Raw genomic sequence first — 22,461 nt, 5'->3', positions numbered from 1 at the left:
AAACAGAGATTTTATATACAGTAGGCCTACAATCCCTACATGTTACATAAATGATATAAAAAATGTTTGTCTCAATTATATTTATTTATTTGAATACAACCCACATCAAGATAACACTTTGCCAGACGCACTTTGAGCGAATTAAACAGTAACTTATACATCTGTGAGAGAATTAACATAATCAGAAAAACTGTCGCAATCGTCACGTTTCTCTCTACCAGCACCATTAAGAGTCTTGGCCTTGATCCAAGACCAAAACGAAAAAGAAGGTTGCATTATGCGACAGGCCGAAGTCAGAAATTTCGATTGTGACGTAATCGGCTGTTCAGCAATGCCTGCTTTAACACTAATAACAGCCATGCATTCATGCAAGAACATACCGTAATGTGGCCGGGGAAACAAACTATTACAATGCGACAAAAAGACTACCGGCACCAGTATAATTTATCTTTATCAAGCTGAAATAGATGAAGAAAAAATTTAAGTCATTGCAGTAATTAAAATTTTCAAGCAATTTTAGGATTATTTTATTATATTTGCTTCAAGCTTTCACGGGCCGCACTAAAAGTTGTTTCGGGCCGCATGTGGCCCGCGGGCTGTAGTTTGCCCACCTCTGGGCTAGATAATAGTTAGCGATAATATGACGTTATTGTGTTATTTTTGATCACACAAACACCAATACTAGCAGATCAAAAGCACGAAAAAATGTTTGAAAAGTTAAAAGTGACACACTCACACCCACCAACAGCAAAGTTTAATCTTCATCAATTAACAATATGATAACTTGCATAATGCATATGACTATTTTTGATAGTGTGCCGTTTTTGGCACAAAAGTCTAATAAACAAATCTTTAAAACTTCAAAAATGGAAATGTTTATATTTGCCATCTAAACCATCAAACAATTTTTTTTTCATTATTTTTTTATTCAATTCTGGAAAAGAATGAAGACCAAACCAGTTGCTAAAAATGAAGTTAGTTACATAGTGTTTTCTCACTTTTTCTAGATCTGTTGAAAAGTGACAATGTGTGAGTGATTGAGAAGCTTTTTTTGGGTTAATCTAGATTAATTTTAATTTAAACAAGCTGATTGTTGCAGTAAAAAAATGGTTTTACACCCACTGGAATTCTCGGAGTGCCATCTTGATTCTCCTTGGTTTCGTGAGAACATCCAGCAATACGAAGAAGAATTGGAAAAAACAAGCTCACAAATTAAACATCTCATTAAGGTAAAAAAGTAGCACGAAGAGAAATCATTCTGTTTTTAATCAAAGATTTCTAAAGTTGTTTATTGCTTGAGGTGTAAAAATATTAATTCATATTTTGTAAATATACAGTTAAATACACAATACCAGTTTACACATTAATTTGAATTTAAAGAGTGCAAATTTTTCCACTGTCAAATGGTAGCTTTAACCATTCAGCAGTAATAGGAAAATAAGTCAAATGACACTATAAAGCAGTGTTTCTCAAACCCTAAGCCATGGTGCCTCTTGCTGCAAGGTTGTTTAATTGCGAAGCAAATCTAAAATGCTGTTCGAATGGTGTGAACTGTATGCAGGGTTGAGAAAAACTCGTTTTTAAAAAACCCTGTTTTTTTTTGGTTTTTGTAAAAGATGCAAAAAAGGTAGATTCGTGCTTATTACACCTCAAATACTACTTTTTACCAATGAAGTGTCTCTGACTCACAGCACATGCTGGCATAACTTAATAAAATAATGCACTAGGGCAGTTTAACTTAGTGTTGGGCGATATATCGAATTTTCGATACGATACGATATCTTTTCAATATCGATATTTATTTCAATATCGTTCGATAACTCATAACTGCAAACCCCTACAAAAACGTTGCCAAAGCCAAACGGCAAAAGTTGAAATTGCCTCGGCAATTGCTGTGAACGTTTATAACGAAAAAAATTGTAGGCCTACCAAACATGGAAATCGAGAAGCGAAAAATATGCTAGAGTAGTTTATCACGACCGCACTGTTTGATTTGTTGTGATGTAATAATACCAAAAGTAGCGACAAAGCGAGCAACGCGATGCGCACGCTGTTACGGTAATTCACGTTGAATAACTCACGAGGAGGAAAAGTAAGTTAATTTTGGGTTGATTCAACTTTCGAGTCAGCACAAATCGATTTAATTTTCCCGGCTGGTTATAGTGGTTATATTGCGTAACAACAATGCCCAATAAGAAATTTACGTTTGTTTTACATTAATTCGACATCTAGCGACGTTGAATTATAATAAAATAACGTTAATTGCTCAACCAAGTACCGGTAACTAATTAATTGCTCCCTGCGAGAAGATTGCCTCGATTTAGGTATGCACTAACATAATTTCGGCACAGTTAGGATACTGCGAGCAACACAAAGTCTGCTTGATGAAGAACTAGATGTCAGAATCGGAATCATCAGATGCTGTATCGGAAGATGAGATTGTCGTGTCATCACTGGAATCGGACACATCAAGAGGCTCATCGCTTGGCTGTAAATCTACACTGTCTTCGCCGTTTGCAATGAAGCGTCCACGTTTTGCCGCTTTCGTGCTTTGATACCCATCCACACGCCTCTTTCGCAGAGCTCCATCAGGGTGTTGACTAAATAGCAAAACTATGGCTGTGGCATAACGACTGGGAGGAATGTCTAACCCTAACTTTACAAGCGCTCTTGTGGCCTCGGCAATTGCCGACACTAATTTCGAAGACTGAGAAACTCTTTTCTTAATTAGTACAAAAATATCGAAATATCGAGTATGTTTTCAATATCGCCCAACACTAGTTTAACTATGAGGCCTTCTTGCATAAATGAGTTTTAGTGTAGTACAAAGTGGCATTACTTGATTTTTGTGTACAGAAATATCCACTGTGTTTTCAATTTATCCTTGGAAGTTTCCTTCACAATCACATCCTCAAGTCCTAATTTGAAGTTTGTTTTAAGTACCTTGTAGCACTTTGGTTCATTTTTTCAATTTTTTGATAAAAATTGGACAAATATGATGCTCTGTTTTTTTTTTGGTTTTTTTAAGTGAGTATTTTGCAAAAAGCCCAACCGGGTTTTTTTGGGTTGGGTAAAATACCGACAACCCTGACTGTATGCTACATTACTCAAATGCTGTGACGCCATAATAACTTCAATATGAATGATCTGAAGTTGCAATGTTCAGATGTATTGTTTCACTAGTTATGCATAATTCAATTTCTAAATGATGTGTGTTGTTTGTCTGTGTCATGATTTTGTTGATGTTTGTGTTTCATGTTTACCGTCATACCTGGCCCTGCAAATTTGTAATCTCCAGGTTGCTTCAGCAGATGGAGTGTTTTGATCAATAAACATTTTAGAGATATGACAATTTTCCCTATGAACCAGCTGACTGCGGTCCTTGTGACCCTTCTAGCACACAGCCAGAGAATTGATTCTTGCTTTGAACGTTTTTTGGTAATTAAAGAAAATTAATAATGGGAGCGGTGGGAATCAAACCTACGTCATCAAAATGGATATATATCTCCCAAACTCTATTGACCAAACCATTTTGCCAATCTCTGGATGCTGAACTGTTCGTTTACTTTACTTTATATATATCAGAAAGTTTCGAGAAGAGCACTCGCAATATCAGATTGCTGCAGCGACCTGCGGATTATAAATACGCTACCTGGCTTGCTATGTTAATTGTTAAAGCTAGTGTTATTTTCACTTTGATGGAATGAAGTAAACTGAAATGATACATGATGTTGGTTTGGTTAATCAAAAGTCTTTTAACACCAGCCCTACCATTTGTTGAACTAGCCTGCACAGTGCACAATGCCATTTCCTAATTTCAAGGTTTTATTTCAATATTGTACAAACTTCATTTTACAATTGGTAAAGCAGTAATACTGTTATCATAGTATGCATACAGTTAAAACAGAATGTATAATGAAATGGAACCGTTTTAACTGCAGGGTAACCAAAAGGATATTACGACTGGACTGCGAAAGTCATTTCAGTAAAAGAAGTAAATTTAGAGTCTCAAAAAGGATTTGAAAAACACAGATTTAAAATATACAATTGACGTACTGGTAATGCTTATGAGACATTTGTTTCATAGCCCAGGCTACTTAATTTTTTATCAACTTTTTCCTTTGGTTCTTTTAATTTAGCAAGCTTTTTGCCTGCAGTAGAAAAATACAAAATAAATGTTTATTTTTCTTTTTATACTTTTAGGATTGTTTGCCTGGGCAGTTGATTCAGTTTTTTTTTCTAAACACGTTACATATAGGCCATCGTCTTCCTCGAAAAAGTAAGGTCCAATGATATCGTACCAGCCAATTGCTGCCCACATTGTCATCTTGAGTACAGATCTAGCACTTTCATCTATCAGTTCGTCGCCTGTATTCTCTGTCCTCCAGTATCGAAAGTTCTGTGTGTTCACTTTTCCCAGAAAGATGAGCATGACATTCATCTGACATGTGAAGTTTCCCTGTCTCCAATTTTCCTGAAAACCACCTAGCAAATTCAAGTCTCTTTGCCTTTTGTTGGGGTGTTAGTTCGCTCTGTGACTGAATTTTGTAGGGAAAGAGATGCAAGTCAGCCCTTAGCATGCGTTGCACAGAACAACAATAAATGTCAGTTTCTGCAGAGAGACGGCGAATGGATTTTCGCGCAACGGAGTGCCTTGCAGCATCCACATGTTCCACTGAACGAGCACTTCTTCTTCTGCCACTGTGTCCTTTGTTCAAATTACACACAGTCCCCACGGTGGAAAATTTAGCAACTGTTCTGCTAATTGTTCTTCGATTTGGTGCAGCTGCTGTGTTGAAAAATCCACGATACCTTTGTTGGGCCTGGACTACTGATTTCGTTTGTTGCCAAAACTCAATGATTTTTGTTCTTTGAATAAGGGTTAACTGCGGCATTTTCCTAACTTTTAATTTATTGCAACACAAACTTTAGGCTTTCTGAAATGAGAAAAACAATGTTATTTCCCAGAAAAAAATGTTTTTGGAACTCTTTTTTCAAAATACTTTTCTGTACATTTTTTGAAACACCCTATATATATATAGTATACACTACAGTTATACACTATATATACATACAGGTAATTGGCACAACAAGCATGGCAGCGAAAGACCAAAAGGTCATCAAAGGCAGCTGCCGCTAAAGACGTTAGGAAAGACTTTCATTGTTTGCTGTTGCATGTATTACAGGAACGTCTATCAATATAGTATTATACCAAATACATAAATTCATTAAAAATTATACTGGCCACAAAATGCTTTTCACTTTGTTATTTTGCTGCCTTGTTTAACAAACATGATTCCAGTGGGCACTTCCACTGAGTCATGGCTTCCTTATTTTCTTAACAAGCTTATGGGAAGGACTGTTGTTTATCAAACCACCTGTTTAAGCCGTGATTGTTTCTTGCTGTTTTTGTCAACTCGATTTGCTCTTTGCCTCTAAAACGGCATCCAATCAATGCAAACAACTAAAACTTTAAGAATAATAATGAAATTACTGTTAAATCAAGATATAGATCAATGCAAGTTTCAGCATTCATGCTCAAAATGTAGTCTGTAGAATACTGTATGTTTGAATTACCTCAAGCTAAGTTTGAGTGGTTGTAGCCTAATACAAACACATTTACCAGGTAACACCGTGTACATTTTTAGGCATTGATTATATATATTTTTGATACCGGTATAATAAAATAGCTCTTTACCTACTGTCATACAGCTTATGCCAATCAAAGTTGTTTTAATGAAACGTAACTTAGGTCTATTCTTCATTTTGGTGATGTTTCTTTTTGCTTGAGACAATATCCTTTTTTATGTCCCAGTTTTTATAACTTTTGTTTGCTCAGGATGGAAAAAGTATGCTAAATGCCTGCAGAACACAAGGAAAAATGATGACTCAATTTAACGATCGATTACAAAATTTTTCCCTTGATTTTGGTGCCAACTTAACGGACGATGAGAAGAGAATTGGTGAGATGGGTTTTTGATCTATTCAACTGCAAAGTTGTTTAAATTACACAATCAATTTTGATTTCTTTTTTCGTCTACCGGTGCCTATCATGTGCTGCATAGGTGAGCGTTTAAACAAGTTATGCAAACACATGAAATTGAATACACTCATATGTCTGTACTTCATTTCTATTTTAACAATGTCAAAGCTTGACCAGACATATCCCAGACAGCAAAATGTGCCACTTTTACATTGATTTAACGTTTGCAGACGTTTATACACTTTAACTTTCTCTTTTGTAATGAGATGTGTGCTGTGTATATATAATGAATATCGCTTTATCTCACATTGCATAGCTTTAACTGGGTCCTGTTACAAACGATTTGTAACTGTGGACATGTTTCCGCGAAATTTGGATTCTCATTGCACTCATTTTCTCCAAACGATTCCAACTTTTTTCTGAACATATTAGTGAAACAATTGCGCATGTCAATAATGTGTTTGCGAACGCCTTTCAACACAGATTACAAATTCCTTGAAAACAGATTGTTGTCTAAATAGCATTTGGAAAATGATTCAATTATTTTTACGAACTGTTATAAAATTGCTTAATATTGCACAATTCAATTGTTTGATTTTTGCAATCAATTACTAATCGATACGGACACGTGCAGTACTGTTGTTTTTTCTGTCGCCAACAAGGTCCATTTATTTTTAAATAGCCAGTTGTTTGGTTTGTTTGAATTGTTGGTACTTCTTATTTTCTATCAACTATTCATCCCACGAGTGAGCGTATATACAGGACCAGGTTTGAATTAAGTAAGATGGTGTGTTATGTTTGCTGTGGCACACTCTTCGATATGAAGCCAAGCCTCACGTTTAGTGGAGATTATTCTGCAGTTTAGTTAACAGAACACTGTCTTACGTTTGTGGTAAACCATTTTTTACGGAGCTTCATCGAGAATACGCCCGTTGAATTGTAATTTGTATAACAATTAAGTGTTAGCAATCTACAGCAACACCAAATGAAAGTTTTTATTTTACATTCAACTTTGCCACACGTTCAAACAATGCAAAAAGAGAGACTTTTATCACATGAAAAGAAGCCAATTGGGCCTTTTATATGTTTGATATTTATCTTTCACTTACAGCCGGATCGTTGAAAGAATTCGGGCTGATGTTGGAAGAAGTTGTCGGGGAATGGTTCAGGACTATCGAAAGATCAGAATTGCAGCTCTTGAAACCTCTTGAATTGTGAGTTTTTTTAATTATATCTGATCGAATGTTGATTGTGTGTTGCTTGACATTGTTAATGTGCGATTGTGCGGTAGGCTATTCAAGTCTTTAAAAACTATGTTCTCGTAAGCAGGTCTTTATGCAAACCATTGCTTTTTAACCTTGTGTTGATATATTTTCAGATTTCGAAATAAACATATTCACAGCTACCGAGAGTCGAAGAAGACTTTTGAAAAGGCCAGCGAGCGTTATTACAAGCAATTAGAACACACCCTTGGCCTTTCGCGTAAAAAGAAAAGCCAACAACTAGAGGTAGTTTTGCTTGGTCAATGGTCATCATATTCACATCACATGACAAACTTATTTTTGGTTTTCATTCGCGCGCTGGTTTCTGGCCATTCTTTCTTGGTAGGACAAGTACATCCACGCTTTGTCACTGAGAGTTGCGTGAATCAGCTTTCTTACATGTCTCAGCGCATGTTTTTGACACGAGTTCCATCACTTGGTTTTACGCTGTTGTTACTACAGCAACACTTTGACTGCCTCTCTAGTCAGCAAATCAGTTCTTTTATTTATTGATTTAACGTCTGCAGACGTTGAATCAATAAAAAAGTGACTGATTTGTTGACTGCCTTTGCCCACTATGATGTGAATTTGATTGCTTGACGTGGTGTTAATATAATTATAAATTAAGAAGTATTTTAAAGTTATTGATGAAAATCGATTTGATTTGCTAATTTTTGATGAGTGGCATCCCTTTTCGAAACAACATTTCAACACTTCACTGGAAGGGGCACTGGATTGACATTCGATTAATCTGATTGTGAAAAAGAAGATGGCGAGATGACATAGAAGAAAAGATTGGCATCACCTGGATGAGAACAGCAAAAGACAGAATGGTGTGGAAACATATGTGGAGGCCATCTGCCAGCAGTGGCATGACCGGCTGATGATGATGATGATGTCCATTAACTGAAATAGTTCGAAGCAACTTCTGGGAGCAAATCACTTTTTAATAATACGTTTACTTGTTGTGAACGTTGAATGAATGATAAAAAAACTGACTCTTTACGAGAAGTCAAATAACCACCAACTCTGAACGAAACGCCTGCTAACCATCTAATTCCAGAACTTTTTACCAACAGCATCAAGTTTTGTAACAATGGAAAACAAGCTGTTCCGGTCACACGTGATCTGATGACGTAGTTCAGATCACCAAAGCATTTTCGTAATTAGTTTGTTTTTTTCTTTGCTTTGCTGTGAACATCACAGCGCTGTCATGTGATGTTTCAGGGATTTATGGAAACGTTGTTTTTACGTTGCAACTAAAAGAATAGAAGGTGGTAGAATGTGTGACACTGGGCACTACTAGAAAGTCTCATTGAATGACAGATGCACGTGCAAGTAATTGACATTATTGAATAGGAATTTTCCAATCTTTCGTAGAATTTATTTGAGAAAAGACAAAATAATTATCCATTGTTTGAAAAATTACAAAGTGGTTTCCAGACCTCACTTTTATCTTTAGTTCAGACGCGTAGAAAATATGCTGGTATGCTCATTGTTCCGGTAGCAAGCTGTCATTTTAGCATTCAATTGTGCATGACATATCCCATTGTTTCTCACGATAGCTTACAACGTAAGCGGCATATGATGTACATCGTTCCATGACAGGTTTGGCTACTTCCCACAGAAACAGAATTGCGTCAACAATCACAACTAGCAAAAGTTGGCCTTTTGCGTTGTTTCAACGTCTCCCTTTTTGCGTAATTTTAAGTTGCGTGACATCTCACTTGCCTGGTTATGTGTGAAAGTTTTTCTGATGACTGACCAGTTTCCAGCCAGCAAAAGTTACCTTTTTTTCATTGTTTGCAATAAAATATGTAAAAGGCAACCTTTTCTATGTAGGTTAGATTTTCATTCTTCTGGCCCAGGGGGGTCCAAACTTTTTCCCAGGCGGGCCAACTTTGATAATTCGAAAGTTCCCACGGGCCAACAGTTTCCGACAATCCTGTTTTGCGTGAAGTTTTGCAATATTTATCGTTTAATGTCAGATTTCATGTTTAATGTCATTTTCATGCAACAAAGCAATATGCAGGTTTAGCCTAAGTATTTCATTGTAGTCTATGCATATCACACGACATCATAAGTTAGGTTGTATAATGTACATTTGTATAAGTTATCTACTTTTCAATTAGAAATTAACACATCCAAAAACTTTGTAAAACACAGCTATGTTAGTGTCAAGGATGAAATTGACGTCTTGATTTGTACCTAAGTGAAATCTAGTTTGAGGTTAATGATAGACAAGCGTAAAATATGACGTGAATGGGAGTCGCTTAGCTTTAATCTCAAGTCCTTAAACGAGAACGTCTGCTCACACGAATAAGTTGAACCGAACAAGCTCGACATTTTTTTGCAAACTTTTTGCATTTCTGGAAATTTTTTTTATTCAGCCACTATAATAGAAGATATATACGAGAGAAAGTTGTTGCTGTCAGCTTCGCAGAGACGCTCAATCAGCAACGGTCGTTGAATTTGCTGGAAAGAAAATGAATGCATGCTCGACTGTATCACTCACTGCAACACTCTCAGGCAATAATAGTTGTTTTTGCGATTATGACGCAACAATGATTTTAATCTGTCTGCAGGCCAAAAATAACACATTGTGCAATAACAGGCGCGGGCCATACAAAAACGTCTCGCAGCCGGATTTGGCCCACGGCCTGACTTGTGACACCCCTGTTCTAGCCTATCGTCTGACGTCTATTGGGTACTATGTTTTCAATAATTATGCTTTAGCTTGAGTTTTGACACATTATGCTCATTAACGACTTGAAGCTATACCGTCTTATTAGTAGATGAACACAGCTGATAAAAAAATAACCATATTAATGGCGATCAGCCAAGACCCAGACAACTAAATCCGCCATTTTTGTATTGATTCTACGTCTCCAAATAAATGGCAGATTTTGCTGTCGGGGAATAACACGATGGAACCAAAGTACAATGTTTATAGGTTTCAAGTTTGTTCTCAACCAAACTTGGCAACCGTACATGTCATGCTTGAAGTTTATTGAAACTTTATTGCAAATAAGTTGCTGCTTTTTTGCAGGAATCAGACAATGAGCTCGCGATGTCAAAAAAGAATTTCCACAGAGAGGCTTTGAGATATGTCTACAAACTGCAAGAAGTTCAAGAAAGAAAGAAATTTGAATTTGTCGAACATCTCCTCATGTTTATGCAGGTTCAAGCATTTAAGTTTTTACTGAGTTGACAAACCACTTTACGTGGCCGCATGAATGCATATTGCATACCCAGACAACAGATCAGTCGTTTTTTGCAATGTAAACAGCGACCGATTTATTGTCTGGGCACAGATGATGCGTGGGCGCTGGTTCAACTCCTGTTGAGCTTTTGTCTTTTGTTAACCAGTTTCCTGTGATATCACACTCCCCCTATCTTAAGTGTGCTGTTGCTTTTAACAATACCACAGGTCTTAAAAAATAAGCGTACCTGTAAATGATCAAAGTTTACCACCCACCCACTTTAGGTTTACTTCAATTACTTCCACCAAACCCACGAAACAGCATCAGACTGCAAAGATTACATGAAAGACTTGCAGGTATGTAAGACGACTTTTCCTTACTGTTCATCAAAAAAACGACTTGCACTGACATGTTTTAGTTTGTCCTTTGATATGTTTTTTTACATTTTTTTTTTTCGAATTTCAACTTCTGGACGGATGTTGCATTATAAGTTTCCACAATTTGAACTTGTGTGTGACTGGGGAGAAAAGTAAAATAGCGTTTTCACTAACGCGCGTAGTATCTAAACACATTTTCATTGTTTGGTGTGAATTGCCATTGAATTTGTGAAATTTGTCCAAAACTTAGTCATAAATCAATGCATGTTTTTCTGTGAACAAGATCCGTGTGAGTATTTTTTGCATAAACATTTCCTTGAATTCCAGCAACCTTTACTTAACTCATTTTTTAGCGATTCCAAATATCAGAAAACTCATGACTGGTTGCACGTGACTTAAACAGCTTCACACTACATACCACCGAAGTTGTTCGAAGACACATTTCTTCGATTTCTTATTATTATGTATTGTTACTATTACCCACCGCACAAACTTGGTAATTTTTACATTGTGTATAATTGTAAAAATGACCAATTTTGCGAGCTGGGTACACTCGTGTAGGTTACGTTTGGTTGTTCCTTCATTCGTTTTTCTAATATACAGATGCGTTTGGTTACCACAAGGGAACAATTCGAGGGGACCCAAGATAAAACAGAAACTCTGATGAGGAGGATGACGGACCGGCCGGACTCGGAAGAAAATAATTCACTCTGGCATTCTGAGAGATGGTCAAGAGCAGGTTATCTTCTCCTCATGGAGAAACATCCTCTCAGCGCGAGGTATATGTCCATGAAAAAGATAACTGGTTGAAGTTTGATAGCGAACATGAGCGGTGTTGTATTGTCATCGTAGACAAGTTGAGAAGAAATAGTCCTCTTACAAACATTATCTGTAGAATCGATTATCAAATTCCAATCAAACATGTGCAGTTATGCGACCGTTCAAATTCAACACTTTTAATTCCTGCGTAGCCAAACGGGTTTGAATCTTTGTCATATCAACGTATGTACGGAAGATGTAACGAATGTTTTGCTATTTTGTGTGAACATTTCCTCCCTTCACTTGCCTGCTGACCAGTAACATGCGTTGTGTATCCAATTTAGACTCACTTCCAAATGGTCCAAGTACTTCTGCATGTACACAAAAGAGAACAAGCTCTTTCAAATGGCGTCGCCGTATCACGCCTCTTCCAACACTGGCTCCGTTGGGGCTGGTATAGAGTTCCTAGATCCCATGATTATCACTTCTTGTACTCGTCGAAGCACCGACTCGATCGACAAAAGATTCTGCTTTGATTTGGATCTGGAGGTAACTATAGAAAAACTCAAGCGTCTTGTATGTGCATTTTTTAATTAGATAATGCCATTTGTATCTGTGGACATCTGTAGCCATTTGAAAGCCATCTTAGTTTGTGACAATAATATCTTTTTTACCAATGTGCACTTCGTTTCATCTTAACTAATTTCACTCCATCTTGCGCAAATTGGGATTGGTTTCTTCAGTTCACGAATACGGCGGCGAGGGACAAACTACTATTAAAATCATTTTTGAGTAGCACCCTGCTTATAAGGCACTGAATGGTGTAGCAGCACTAAGACAAGGTCCCCATAATCTGGCTTGACACTATGTCCGTTGTAGCTTTGACAAGATTTTTTCAATACGAAATAGGCCATTTAGGTTTTCATTTTATTTGTTTTTTTATTTTGTTCGATCTTCTTGGCTAACAATTATTCCTCCTCCTCCAGGACACAAGCGGAAAACAGTTCACTTTCACTTTTCAAGCTCTCTCTGATGTTGACAGAAAGAAGTGGATGTCTGTCATGGATGGCAAAGAACCTGCCTATGTCCAAGCGAAGGTGAACTTTATTGAGCTGAGCACACTCGCCGTTTAGTTTTAAATCAGTCAAAATTGATTTCAGCATGGTCCCACTTTTGGTTCAATCTACAGCAGCATAAAATATAGCTCACTACATTATTCATTTTGAATCTATATCTTGGAGGCACCCAAAAAATGCGATTATCCAACGTAAGGAGCTCAAAATTCATTGCTCTGACAAAACCAGATTTTCTAATTGACGGTTAATAACCAGAAAAAAGCTGCAATTTGACATCATTCCATGTTGATATGATGTAGACACCGCGACTTTTCTAACTGCAGTTTCTTTTGTTAAAATTGCTGTGTTACTTCAACTAGTGCGTGCAATCACCAGTACATGACATGATTGTGTTGCTAAACACTATGAAGTATTGAACAAAAGCAGTTTGTTATGTCTTTTTGGTGACCATCACCATTACAAAAGATATAACTCTGGTCTTGTGTACCCGAGGTAATGTGCTGGGAAAGCTCGCTATTTGAAAAATGTAATTTAAAAGTGCTTTAGTCAAAAATGGCAATTTGAAAAAAAGATAAAAAGTTTCGGTGAGTTAACAAGAAGGTTAACAGTGTTAACAAGTTAACAGTGATTAGTCAAATATAATGCTAGTGATGTTACTTCTTTTGAAAATGTTTGCCTACGAACTTTACAATAAAGGTTTCCTAACCACCAAGGTTGCTTTTTTACATTATATTAACGTCTGACGTTGTTTATATGGGTCTGCTACTATTCGGTGAGTCCGATTCGGTGAGTTCCTAACCTCTAACCCCAAACCCTAAAACGGCAATGATAATTAGGCTACGGTACCCGATAATTAAAAAAAAAAATTGAAAAAATCCCCCGTTAAGGGATCGGACTCACCGAAACGGGCCATTCCGGTTTATATAGTGTGTATTGTAAGAAAGCAACCCTAAGGTCACCTTTAAGATGTTTTATTGCATCATAAACCTGATGGAAAAGGGAAGATCGCATTTAACAAAGGCTGTCATTTTTACACTAATTATTCAATATTCAACGTTTATAAGCCTTGAACCAATTCAAAAATTTTGCGTTCTTTGAACAAAGCTACCTGTGTGCACTGCTATTCTTTAACAAGCCATCCTTTTCAAAACAAGTACTTTTTTTTAACAGGATTTCAAGATTAAAGAAAACGTTTACGCTCTTGACGAAGCTGGCTTCGAGTGTGTCAAGAAAATAATCGCCGAGATAGAGAGACGCGGTGTGCACCACGAGGGAATATACAGACTGGTCGGCGTCGTCTCAAAAGTCGACATGTTGCTCCGGCAAGCTTTGAACCCAGCCACCGCAGAAAGGTAGTCTTCCGCACTTCTCAATCCATCACTTTGTTAGAACAAGAAAACGTGCAAACAAAACCAAGCAATAACTCAGCATTCACCATGATACAATAAGAAAGGCAAAGAGTACGAACGTTTTCAACCTACAACTGCTGAATGTGTGCAGCCGAAAACGTTCGCATGGTATATGTTGCTTGATTTCGCTTGCTTCACTTCTTAATACAGCAATATGGCGTTGAGACTTGGTTGGGTTCCGTATGTTGCTCGCGACGTGTTTGCAGGCCCGAAAATATGTGCCAAGCTTGTATTCAAGCTGCGGATAGCTCAACCGAGCTCAGCTTTCACCGAGCGAATCTGCATACAGGAAGTTGTTGGGATATTATGCGCTTGAGCTCAAGGTTGTTCTGGGTGATGTAACAGCACTGTAGGAAAACAATTCAATGTGTTGTTGGTGGTTTGAGCAATGCATTTGGGAAATGCGCTCCAGTCGAACAAAACAAAACCTCCAGTGAACATTCAGAGCAAAGAATTACCAACCAAGTTTGCAAATCGATTTCTTTACACTGATTCAACGCTTGCAGACGTTGAATCAATGTCAAAAGCGACTGCTTTGCTGTCTTGGTTGATCTTGACAAGCTACCGATGTTAAACGACATATTCGTTACGATATAGTGTTGACTATACGGACGAAGATGAGTGGGAGATCAACACCCTGACGAGTGCGCTAAAGAGCTACTTCCGCAATTTACCGGAGCCGATCATGACCTTTGAACTCCATCAAGATTTCATCAACGCAGCAAAATGCGACTTGCACGACGACCGCGTCAAAAAGTAACCACTATCTCTCATTAGTTGATAGGCTTACTTACCATATTTTACATTTACACGGAACGGAAATACGCGTTTACACGTTTATTTTACACGAAAGTACAGTTTTGGAATTAAGGGAATATAAATGCAGAAAGTTGTGGAAGATGAAAAGCGATTTCTTTAGTTTTTTAGTTTATTTTTATCAATGTTATTATTATACTAAAGGTTTGGAATCGGTGTATTGGTTTCAGTCGCATTAATGTGTATTTTGTGTAATAAAGTTATTTTTGCACCGGGTAGTTTTAGCTAGGCAAAGTGTTAAACAATAAAAGTATAACAAATGATATAACTCTCATTAAAACTGGTCAAATTAAGTTATTAAGAACTTGTAAACCAATGATAGAGCATATTTTGTAAACTACTGTATTGAATACGTAGCGGTTCCGAATAAAGCTATACCATAAGTCATCATCAGCCCAAATTCGATTTTCTCCCCACTAGCGGGTTGGTCGATTCTTTCTTTGCAGCTATAGTCTTCACTCCTCCTATCTATCTCGTTCTGTCCATCGCATCTTTCTTCTGTCCGACTTCGTCTGCCCCATTCTTCACCTGTTTGTTTTTTTGGACGTCCCCGTTTCCCCTTTCCATCTACCTTCAAAGTCAATGCCTTTCGAAGAAAACTTCTTTCCTCTTTCCTTAGTACATGCTCATACTATCTTACTCCGTTGGCCCTTGCAAGTTGTTCAATAGTCAATAGAACATCCGTACTATTTTTGATTTCCGTATTTTCACTTTGCTCAGGATATCAACGCTAGTGAACAAACTTCCCGAAAGTAACAGGAAAATGTTAAGGCTTCTGGTGAACCACCTTGAGAAAGTGCAAGAGCGTCACGAGACCAACAAGATGACTGTTCAAAACCTCGGTGTATGCTTCGGACCTACCCTGATGCGACACCGCCAGGTTCGTAATCTCTTTCATCATTTCATTTTTTATGGTTTTTTGGCTTTTTGGTCGACGGGTGCAACTGATATCACTGAATTGATACGGTTTTGTTCATTACATGAATCACAATTTAAACAATAAATACTATTAATACTACAAAAAGTGCTCAATGCCAAGCAAAAAGCCAAGCAAAGCGAGTTACATCAAACAAAGTTACTGTTCTCTATAACCTCTACAGTCTGTTTTATCCTAAAAGGAGGATCATCAGAAAGTCCTTATTTAAATAGAATTCTATTTATTTTATTTGACTAAGGACCTTCTGATGATCCCCCTTTTAGGATGAAACAGGCTGTAGAGGTTTTAGAGATTAGTAACTATACAGTATTTGATGAATCACAAGTTAAATATAAATTGGCAGCAAGAAACTTACGCGCATCAAAATGTCTTTTGTCTGCATTTAACATGTCATTCAATGCAGAGAGGTAGTGACTTGAGCCAAGAAATCTTTAAAAAAAGTAATCCCCTCTTCAATGACTTTCTGTAAGGTCATGGCAATGATAACCTCTTCTATTTTCAATGGTAACCCCATTTATTCATCCCATAAACCTTTCTTTCATGCGTGTGCTTTCTTTCTTTGCGTCAGTGATTTCCAAACCTCTTGCTGTAGGAAACTGTTCAAGCCATCATGGAGATCAAATTCTCAAACATCATCATCGAGTTGTTGGTGGAGGAACAAGATGTCATCTTTCGAGGCGGAGGCGTGCTCTTGGATGTGGAGAAACGCAATCTTCCAGCCAGACCAGCATCTCCGAAACTTGCCTCCAAAGCTCTATCCTACAGGGCCAGACTTCCGTCTCAAAGGTGAATTGGTTGTACACTCACAACATTGAAATATATGCACTTAAACATCAAACTAAAGTACTAAACTTTCCCAATGTTTTTGATATCAAAAGTCATAATATAACTCTTGAAACTTGGCTCAAACTAAAGCATTAGATTTTCATTTGCGTCTTTTTAGAAAATATTCACTTTATTAAAAAGATTGATTTCTAGACTTCGCCCGAGGCCTCGTGGAACAACGTATGCGATAGCGTCTGTACCAAACATACTTGAAGAAGACAATAACCCATCAGATGGCAACACTGCTTTTACTGGCTTTGCCAGGTCGCAGGCGTTCCGTGAAAACCAGCCCCTTGCACGAGTCCAGGAAAGCAGAGGTGAATTGAAAAGATTTCTAGTACTTCTGTCTCGTACGCTTGTTAAGCACAACGACATTTGTCGCGTTCGTTTTTATAATTCGTCAAGAAGCAAGCCAGCGAGGTGCCATGATAGAAATTACAACATTAACGTCTGCGTCCGCTTTCTTCCACTATCCGGCGTGGATGCTCTTTAAATCTTGAATGACAAACTGCGATCCAGTTACCTCTTATCGTAATGCAACTAAAACTTTAGCTTTTAGATGGTGACAAGACAGACTCTCGACTCCAGGGTAAGGTAAAATCGAAACGCGAACGAAACTGGAAAATATTTTTTGTTATGCGATGGCTTTTGAAAGCAGCAATTGCTTTAGTTTAAATTTTCACACCAGCTCTTTATGTAATTTTTAGGCACTAATTTAACTCTGCCTGGTTTTGCAACAAAGCAATTGCGTGACATCACTGATAAAATTCTTATTACTTTATGACCAGGCGAGAAAAGAGCGTCACAGTTGTCCACGTCATCAGAAGAGGGTGAGCCGGATCGGGTTTCTACTAACAATCTCGTGGTTTCAAACCGAGCAAGGCCTCACACGAACACGACTGTGCTAACCTACCCCGGCGGCGACGCGACAACACCGAAACCGATCCCGAAAGAAGATTGGCCATCAAACGGGGCGCTGAAAGCGGCCAAGGACAAATTCAAACCCCTCATTCCTCCTAAAAAGCTGGATCTGGCCAGATCAAGTTCATCTGGGAGTAGAGCCGCAGGAGACGCGCTTGTGTCATCGAGTAAAGACCCGAAGCAAAGTCCTCCGGTTCCGCATCCCAAGAAACGCATGCAGTCGATGTTGCATCCCAAACCGATTAGTTTCTCCACCCCAGGAAACCCCGTTCAGACAGAAAAAGGGAAGAACAAGAATAACAACAATCCAAAGAGCTTTCACCTTCCTCTGTTTGGTAAACCCACCAGACCCAAGACTTTGGCTCACTCCTTGCCTGTAAAGGAAGACATATCACCTTCCAATGAGCCTACTGAAATTGAAAAAAATAATGTGAGTACCTTAAAGTAACGTAAAGCTGCGATCTTTTGTGTTGGAAAATGTGAAACGGGTGCCCGTTTATAAGGCAAGTTTATTCATGCAGCAAGGCGATCTGAGATTTCGCAGACGTCGAATCAATGCAAAAAGGAGCTGATTTGCTGGCTGGCCAATGCACGTCATACGCCAGCATGGTTAAGCGAGCATTTTGTTGCAAGTTGGAAAAACAGGATATGACGTTGATGCAACCTTTGGCACACAGCCTGCTATAGCTCTTATTGCTCTGTGTGGTTGAAAAGCATCAGCTAAAGGGCACATTTACCATCAATCTGACGTTTATTTGCGTTATATAGTCAATTAGTCATTCAATTAAAAACTTTAGCGTTTTTGAAAGTGCTGCACGCAAATTCGTCATTCCCCGATGGTTTTGCTTCTCAGGTAACAAAAAGCTTTCTCCGCTTGAAACAGGTGCGGTCTCTAGGCAAGGTTTTGCTCTTTTTCAAGATATTGCTAAGGAAATTAACAGTTTCACAAGAAATGGCTTTGGCAGCCCTTTAAATCGCTCTCTTGTTTGCCGCCATTTCATACCGTTTCGAAACGATCGAAATGCTGAGGCTTTGTCGATGTTTTTTCTCAGCTGCTGAAGGCAAGATGAAGTCCACTGTTCATGATAAGCGCGATGGTTTTCAACCGGTTTCTGTTGTGTATATTGTACCATTAAAGTTGTGGGTATTTTTACTTAAGCTGCGTGTTTACAACGAATATTTGTTGTCTGGTGTAAATTTTTTTTTAATTTTACAATCTTTTCTTTCTTCTTTCAGCCTCAAACGAATCTGAATGCCACTCTAGGTTTCAATCCGGAAAAAAGAGCTCATCCCCACACAAACAGACGACCGAAGTCGGAGTTTATACCCGCTGTCTTTCTCACAACGGAGATCAACGATCGCAACGGCGCCACCACGGGACCAGTTACAAAAAGTGAAAGTTTCCGCCAGAAGCCGCTCAAGAACGAGGTTACGAAGATCATTCCGAGATCGTCTGCTTTGGTGTCGGTGCGGTCTCCTGAGCGAGAGAAGCCAGCAGTGAGCTCATTGGAAAGCGGCGACGACAGCGACATCGAAAAATCTTCGACTCGTGCGCGGGCTTTGTACGACTGCAAGGCCGAACAAGTGAACGAGTTGTCGTTCAAACAAGACCAAATCTTTTGCGATGTCAAAAAGTCGAACGAGCCAGGTTGGCTTCTGGCTACGTTGGACGGAAAGTCAGGTCTCATACCCAGAAACTACGTTGAATTTATATAACAACCGAGGATCACGCCACCAACAAGTCTTTCCTTAGAAAGTCTCACACAAACTTAGCTGCGGATTTGTTTGGCTGCTTCGAGCGCTTCAAGAATATGCAAGCAAAACTGTTAATTTTATTACAGAGATTAATAAAAAAAAATGATGAAAATTTATTTCACCAACGCAATGCCATCTTGTGTCTAACATAGTTTTCATTTTTTCTAAGCATGCACTAACAGCTTGCGCCTTTTATTCTTACACTGCTCTGTTTCAAAGAATTTTTTCAGACTTAGTTTTTTTCTATTATTTGTTTATATCAAAGGATTTTCATACTTTTCACTTTAGCCTATGTTGTTCACAATGTATCGTAATGTTGAAAGATGTAAAAAGAATGCTCTAATAACCATTGTTACGTTGAATCAACGCAGCCGGATGATAAAGCAAATCAAGGGATAGAGAATTATTTAAAGTTGTACAGTATATTTTCGCAAAGTCTTCGAAACAAAAAATATTTGACTAATTACACTTTTAGTGAATTAACTCTCTTAACTTTCATGAATTAGGTAGATGACTTATCAGTGTCCGGTGTGTCACGAAAATCGAACTAAGTTTTTTTGTTTGGACTCTACTTTGGTCATTCTTTGTATTAAACATTTTTTCACTATTGTTGATTGGAAAGAAGTTACTGGCCTTTTTCTGTTTTTGTTTTACTGATATATTCTTTGCCTTGTTATAGCCACTTTTCGTTATATTTTTCCAAATTTCTATCATTGAACAATCCATTGCTTCCATAAACTGCCTGAAGTTTATTGTGTATTGACTCATTACGCCACCGAGTGTCCTTTATTTACATCTATTGGCTTGTTCCTATCGTATCCTTGCTACTTTATATAAAAATGACGGATTTTTTGTTTGGCTAGCTCATTTTATCAATATCAGTGTGTAACTTTTTACGTTTAAACAACGTAAGCGCATTGCGGCAATTCTATGCAAAGATTGCATAGCATAGAAATTGGTACAACTTAAAAAGTATTGATGATAAAAGCAAAGTAACATCATTTTTGAAATCAACGACCTAACATACACCAAGAAATGTTTCTAAGATGTAACAGTAAACTTCATGTTACTTGGGTATTTGCAGTGATAGATTTGATAGACGTTTACCTGAGTTTCCGCTATAGTGCAATTAATCCATTCCAGACCCAGAGCACTTTGAGCCATTTTTCGATGGTTTCTTGATTGTTGCATTAAGAGATTCAAGCATGTGTGAACATTACAGTATTAAAACAGGCAGTATGCTGGATTATGCGAAACTGGCCTTCCAACCTCTAACTGATGCTCGAAATGCAATTAGCAGTGGCGTTGACAAGGGGGTCCAAGGGGTACTTTTGGACCCAGGCCCGAGATAATTTTAGGGGCATGGAACCTTTTCAAGGGGCCGAGATCATAAAGAAGCCACCGCATTATTTTTTGGTTACAGTGCGTTTTTTTACAAAGTTTCTGGATTTGAGGCCCAAAAATCTCATTGGTACCGGGCCCAAGATATCGTAATCAACGACCCTGGCAATTAGGTCATTGTGGATGTGATCCGTCCTTTTTACAGATTTACTTAGCGAGCAAAGTCCGTTTTTTACATTGATTCAACATCTACCGAAGCTTACCCACCTCTGGAGAGATAATGTTTTTGATTAAGTGCGAATAATGCAAAAAAAACATCAGAATGAAAATGTTTGTTTTTATTGTGTCATTTGTACGAACTTTCTATTATTATATGTTTGATTTAAATTTAGTTAAATTTTCAATTTTTTGTTGAAAGTTGTTCAAAACCACGATTGGTTATCTTGTGAATATGTCAGTTTCTGGTAATTAGGAAGCTCAGTGCCAACTCACAAATGATGTTTAGCCATTTTAGGGCCAAAACGTTTCCTGCCATTGAATAGTTTTTGTTTTGGCAGCACACATAGCCTAAGCTAAGATTTTTGTTTCAGGTCCTATAAAAGTAATAGATTTTTGTCTGCAAAATCGCACACGAATCCCTCTCATCAACAGTCGTTAAATATAAGTCACGGTGTCTATCGCTGTCAATTCTTGCTACAAATCGGCTGCCGAGAAACAAGTCGTTAAATATTATAGATTTTTCAGTTGATATTGAAAAGCTGTTTACATTACTCTTGAATTAGCGCTTCAAGCTTTATTCCTCAGTGTTTCGATTACAATTTGCTATGGTTCAAATAAGAGTCAAACCAGTTACTGCTTGTTTGACAAGGTGAATTAATGAGTTATTTGTTTTTAACAAAACTTTCATTCAAGAACCGCACGTCATGTCAGCTTGTTCTTCATTGAAAGATTATGAAAACGATGCTGTTTTTCTCACAAAACAAAAATTACTTTATCACTAACCTTTAAACGGCTGTTTTGTACGCAACCCGATTAGTTTTGTCTGTTTTTAATTTTCCATTCAAACATTTTATCAACGTATTACCGTTGTGCCAATATCGTTATTATGACATCATCATCGTTCTTACATTTCTCGAAAATATCAACGTTTTATAATCACATGACACACTTCAAATATATGTTTCCGATATTATTTCTATAGCTTTGTTATTATAACATACCAGTTCTGATGTGATGTGACTGACTATGCATTTTGGTACACATCCGTGTACGACTTGATTGATTGAATCTTTATCCTCGGACTGGGAAAGCTTCTTGCAGAGCTTAATCCTGACAGTTTCGCATTGGCCTACTTGTAGACTTGTAGAGGCTTTGAATCACTGGCGCAGGCCCGGTCACCGAGATTGACAGAGTGAAGTTTCCGATTGTTGAAGTTTTGTTGCCGGAGAATTATCCCATCCATTAGATGCTGCTGAATGGAGAGCAATCCTTAACGTGTGTTGCTCAAGCGCACACCCGGAGAGTCGAACAAGCGCCGCTTGATCTTGAAGCTTCTTCGTTCCAGAAGTCACGCTAACCAACTGAGCTATCGGGGCTTGTTTAAAAACAATGGATTGGTAGTGAGAATCTTTATGCTGGCACCGAAAATTCGTGTTCTCAAGCTTAATCTTGACAGTGTTTCAACGCCTGGATAGCGGGCAAAACTGACAAAGGCAAGTCACTGAGATTCATTCTGTGGAGGTTTGTTGCTTGTAAATTACTCTATCTTATAAAAGGTCGTTGGTTAAATGACATCTT

The 22,461-nt window shown here is 37.9% G+C and overlaps 1 protein-coding gene across 1 annotated transcript; it reads left to right on the top strand.

Moving 5' to 3' along the window:
* Window positions 1-1,017: 1,017 nt before the first annotated feature.
* LOC145768440 (rho GTPase-activating protein 26-like) lies at window positions 1,018-21,887 on the top strand. The gene is made up of 16 exons (XM_082579934.1): window positions 1,018-1,229; window positions 5,840-5,963; window positions 7,095-7,197; window positions 7,362-7,491; window positions 10,295-10,426; window positions 10,733-10,804; window positions 11,429-11,604; window positions 11,929-12,133; window positions 12,571-12,681; window positions 13,831-14,012; window positions 14,667-14,825; window positions 15,606-15,765; window positions 16,415-16,608; window positions 16,801-16,964; window positions 17,436-17,998; window positions 18,805-21,887. The coding sequence occupies exons 1-16, from the start codon at window positions 1,107-1,109 to the stop codon at window positions 19,282-19,284; spliced, it is 3,078 nt and encodes a 1,025-aa protein (XP_082436060.1). The 5' UTR covers window positions 1,018-1,106; the 3' UTR covers window positions 19,285-21,887.
* The last annotated feature ends 574 nt before the right edge of the window (window positions 21,888-22,461 follow it).

Source organism: Aplidium turbinatum, chromosome 4, assembly GCF_918807975.1.
Source record: "Aplidium turbinatum chromosome 4, kaAplTurb1.1, whole genome shotgun sequence".
In the NCBI taxonomy this organism is placed as follows: Eukaryota; Metazoa; Chordata; class Ascidiacea; order Aplousobranchia; family Polyclinidae; genus Aplidium; species Aplidium turbinatum.
Note: the sequence above shows the minus strand (reverse complement) of the source record. Positions and strands in the feature narration are given on the sequence as shown.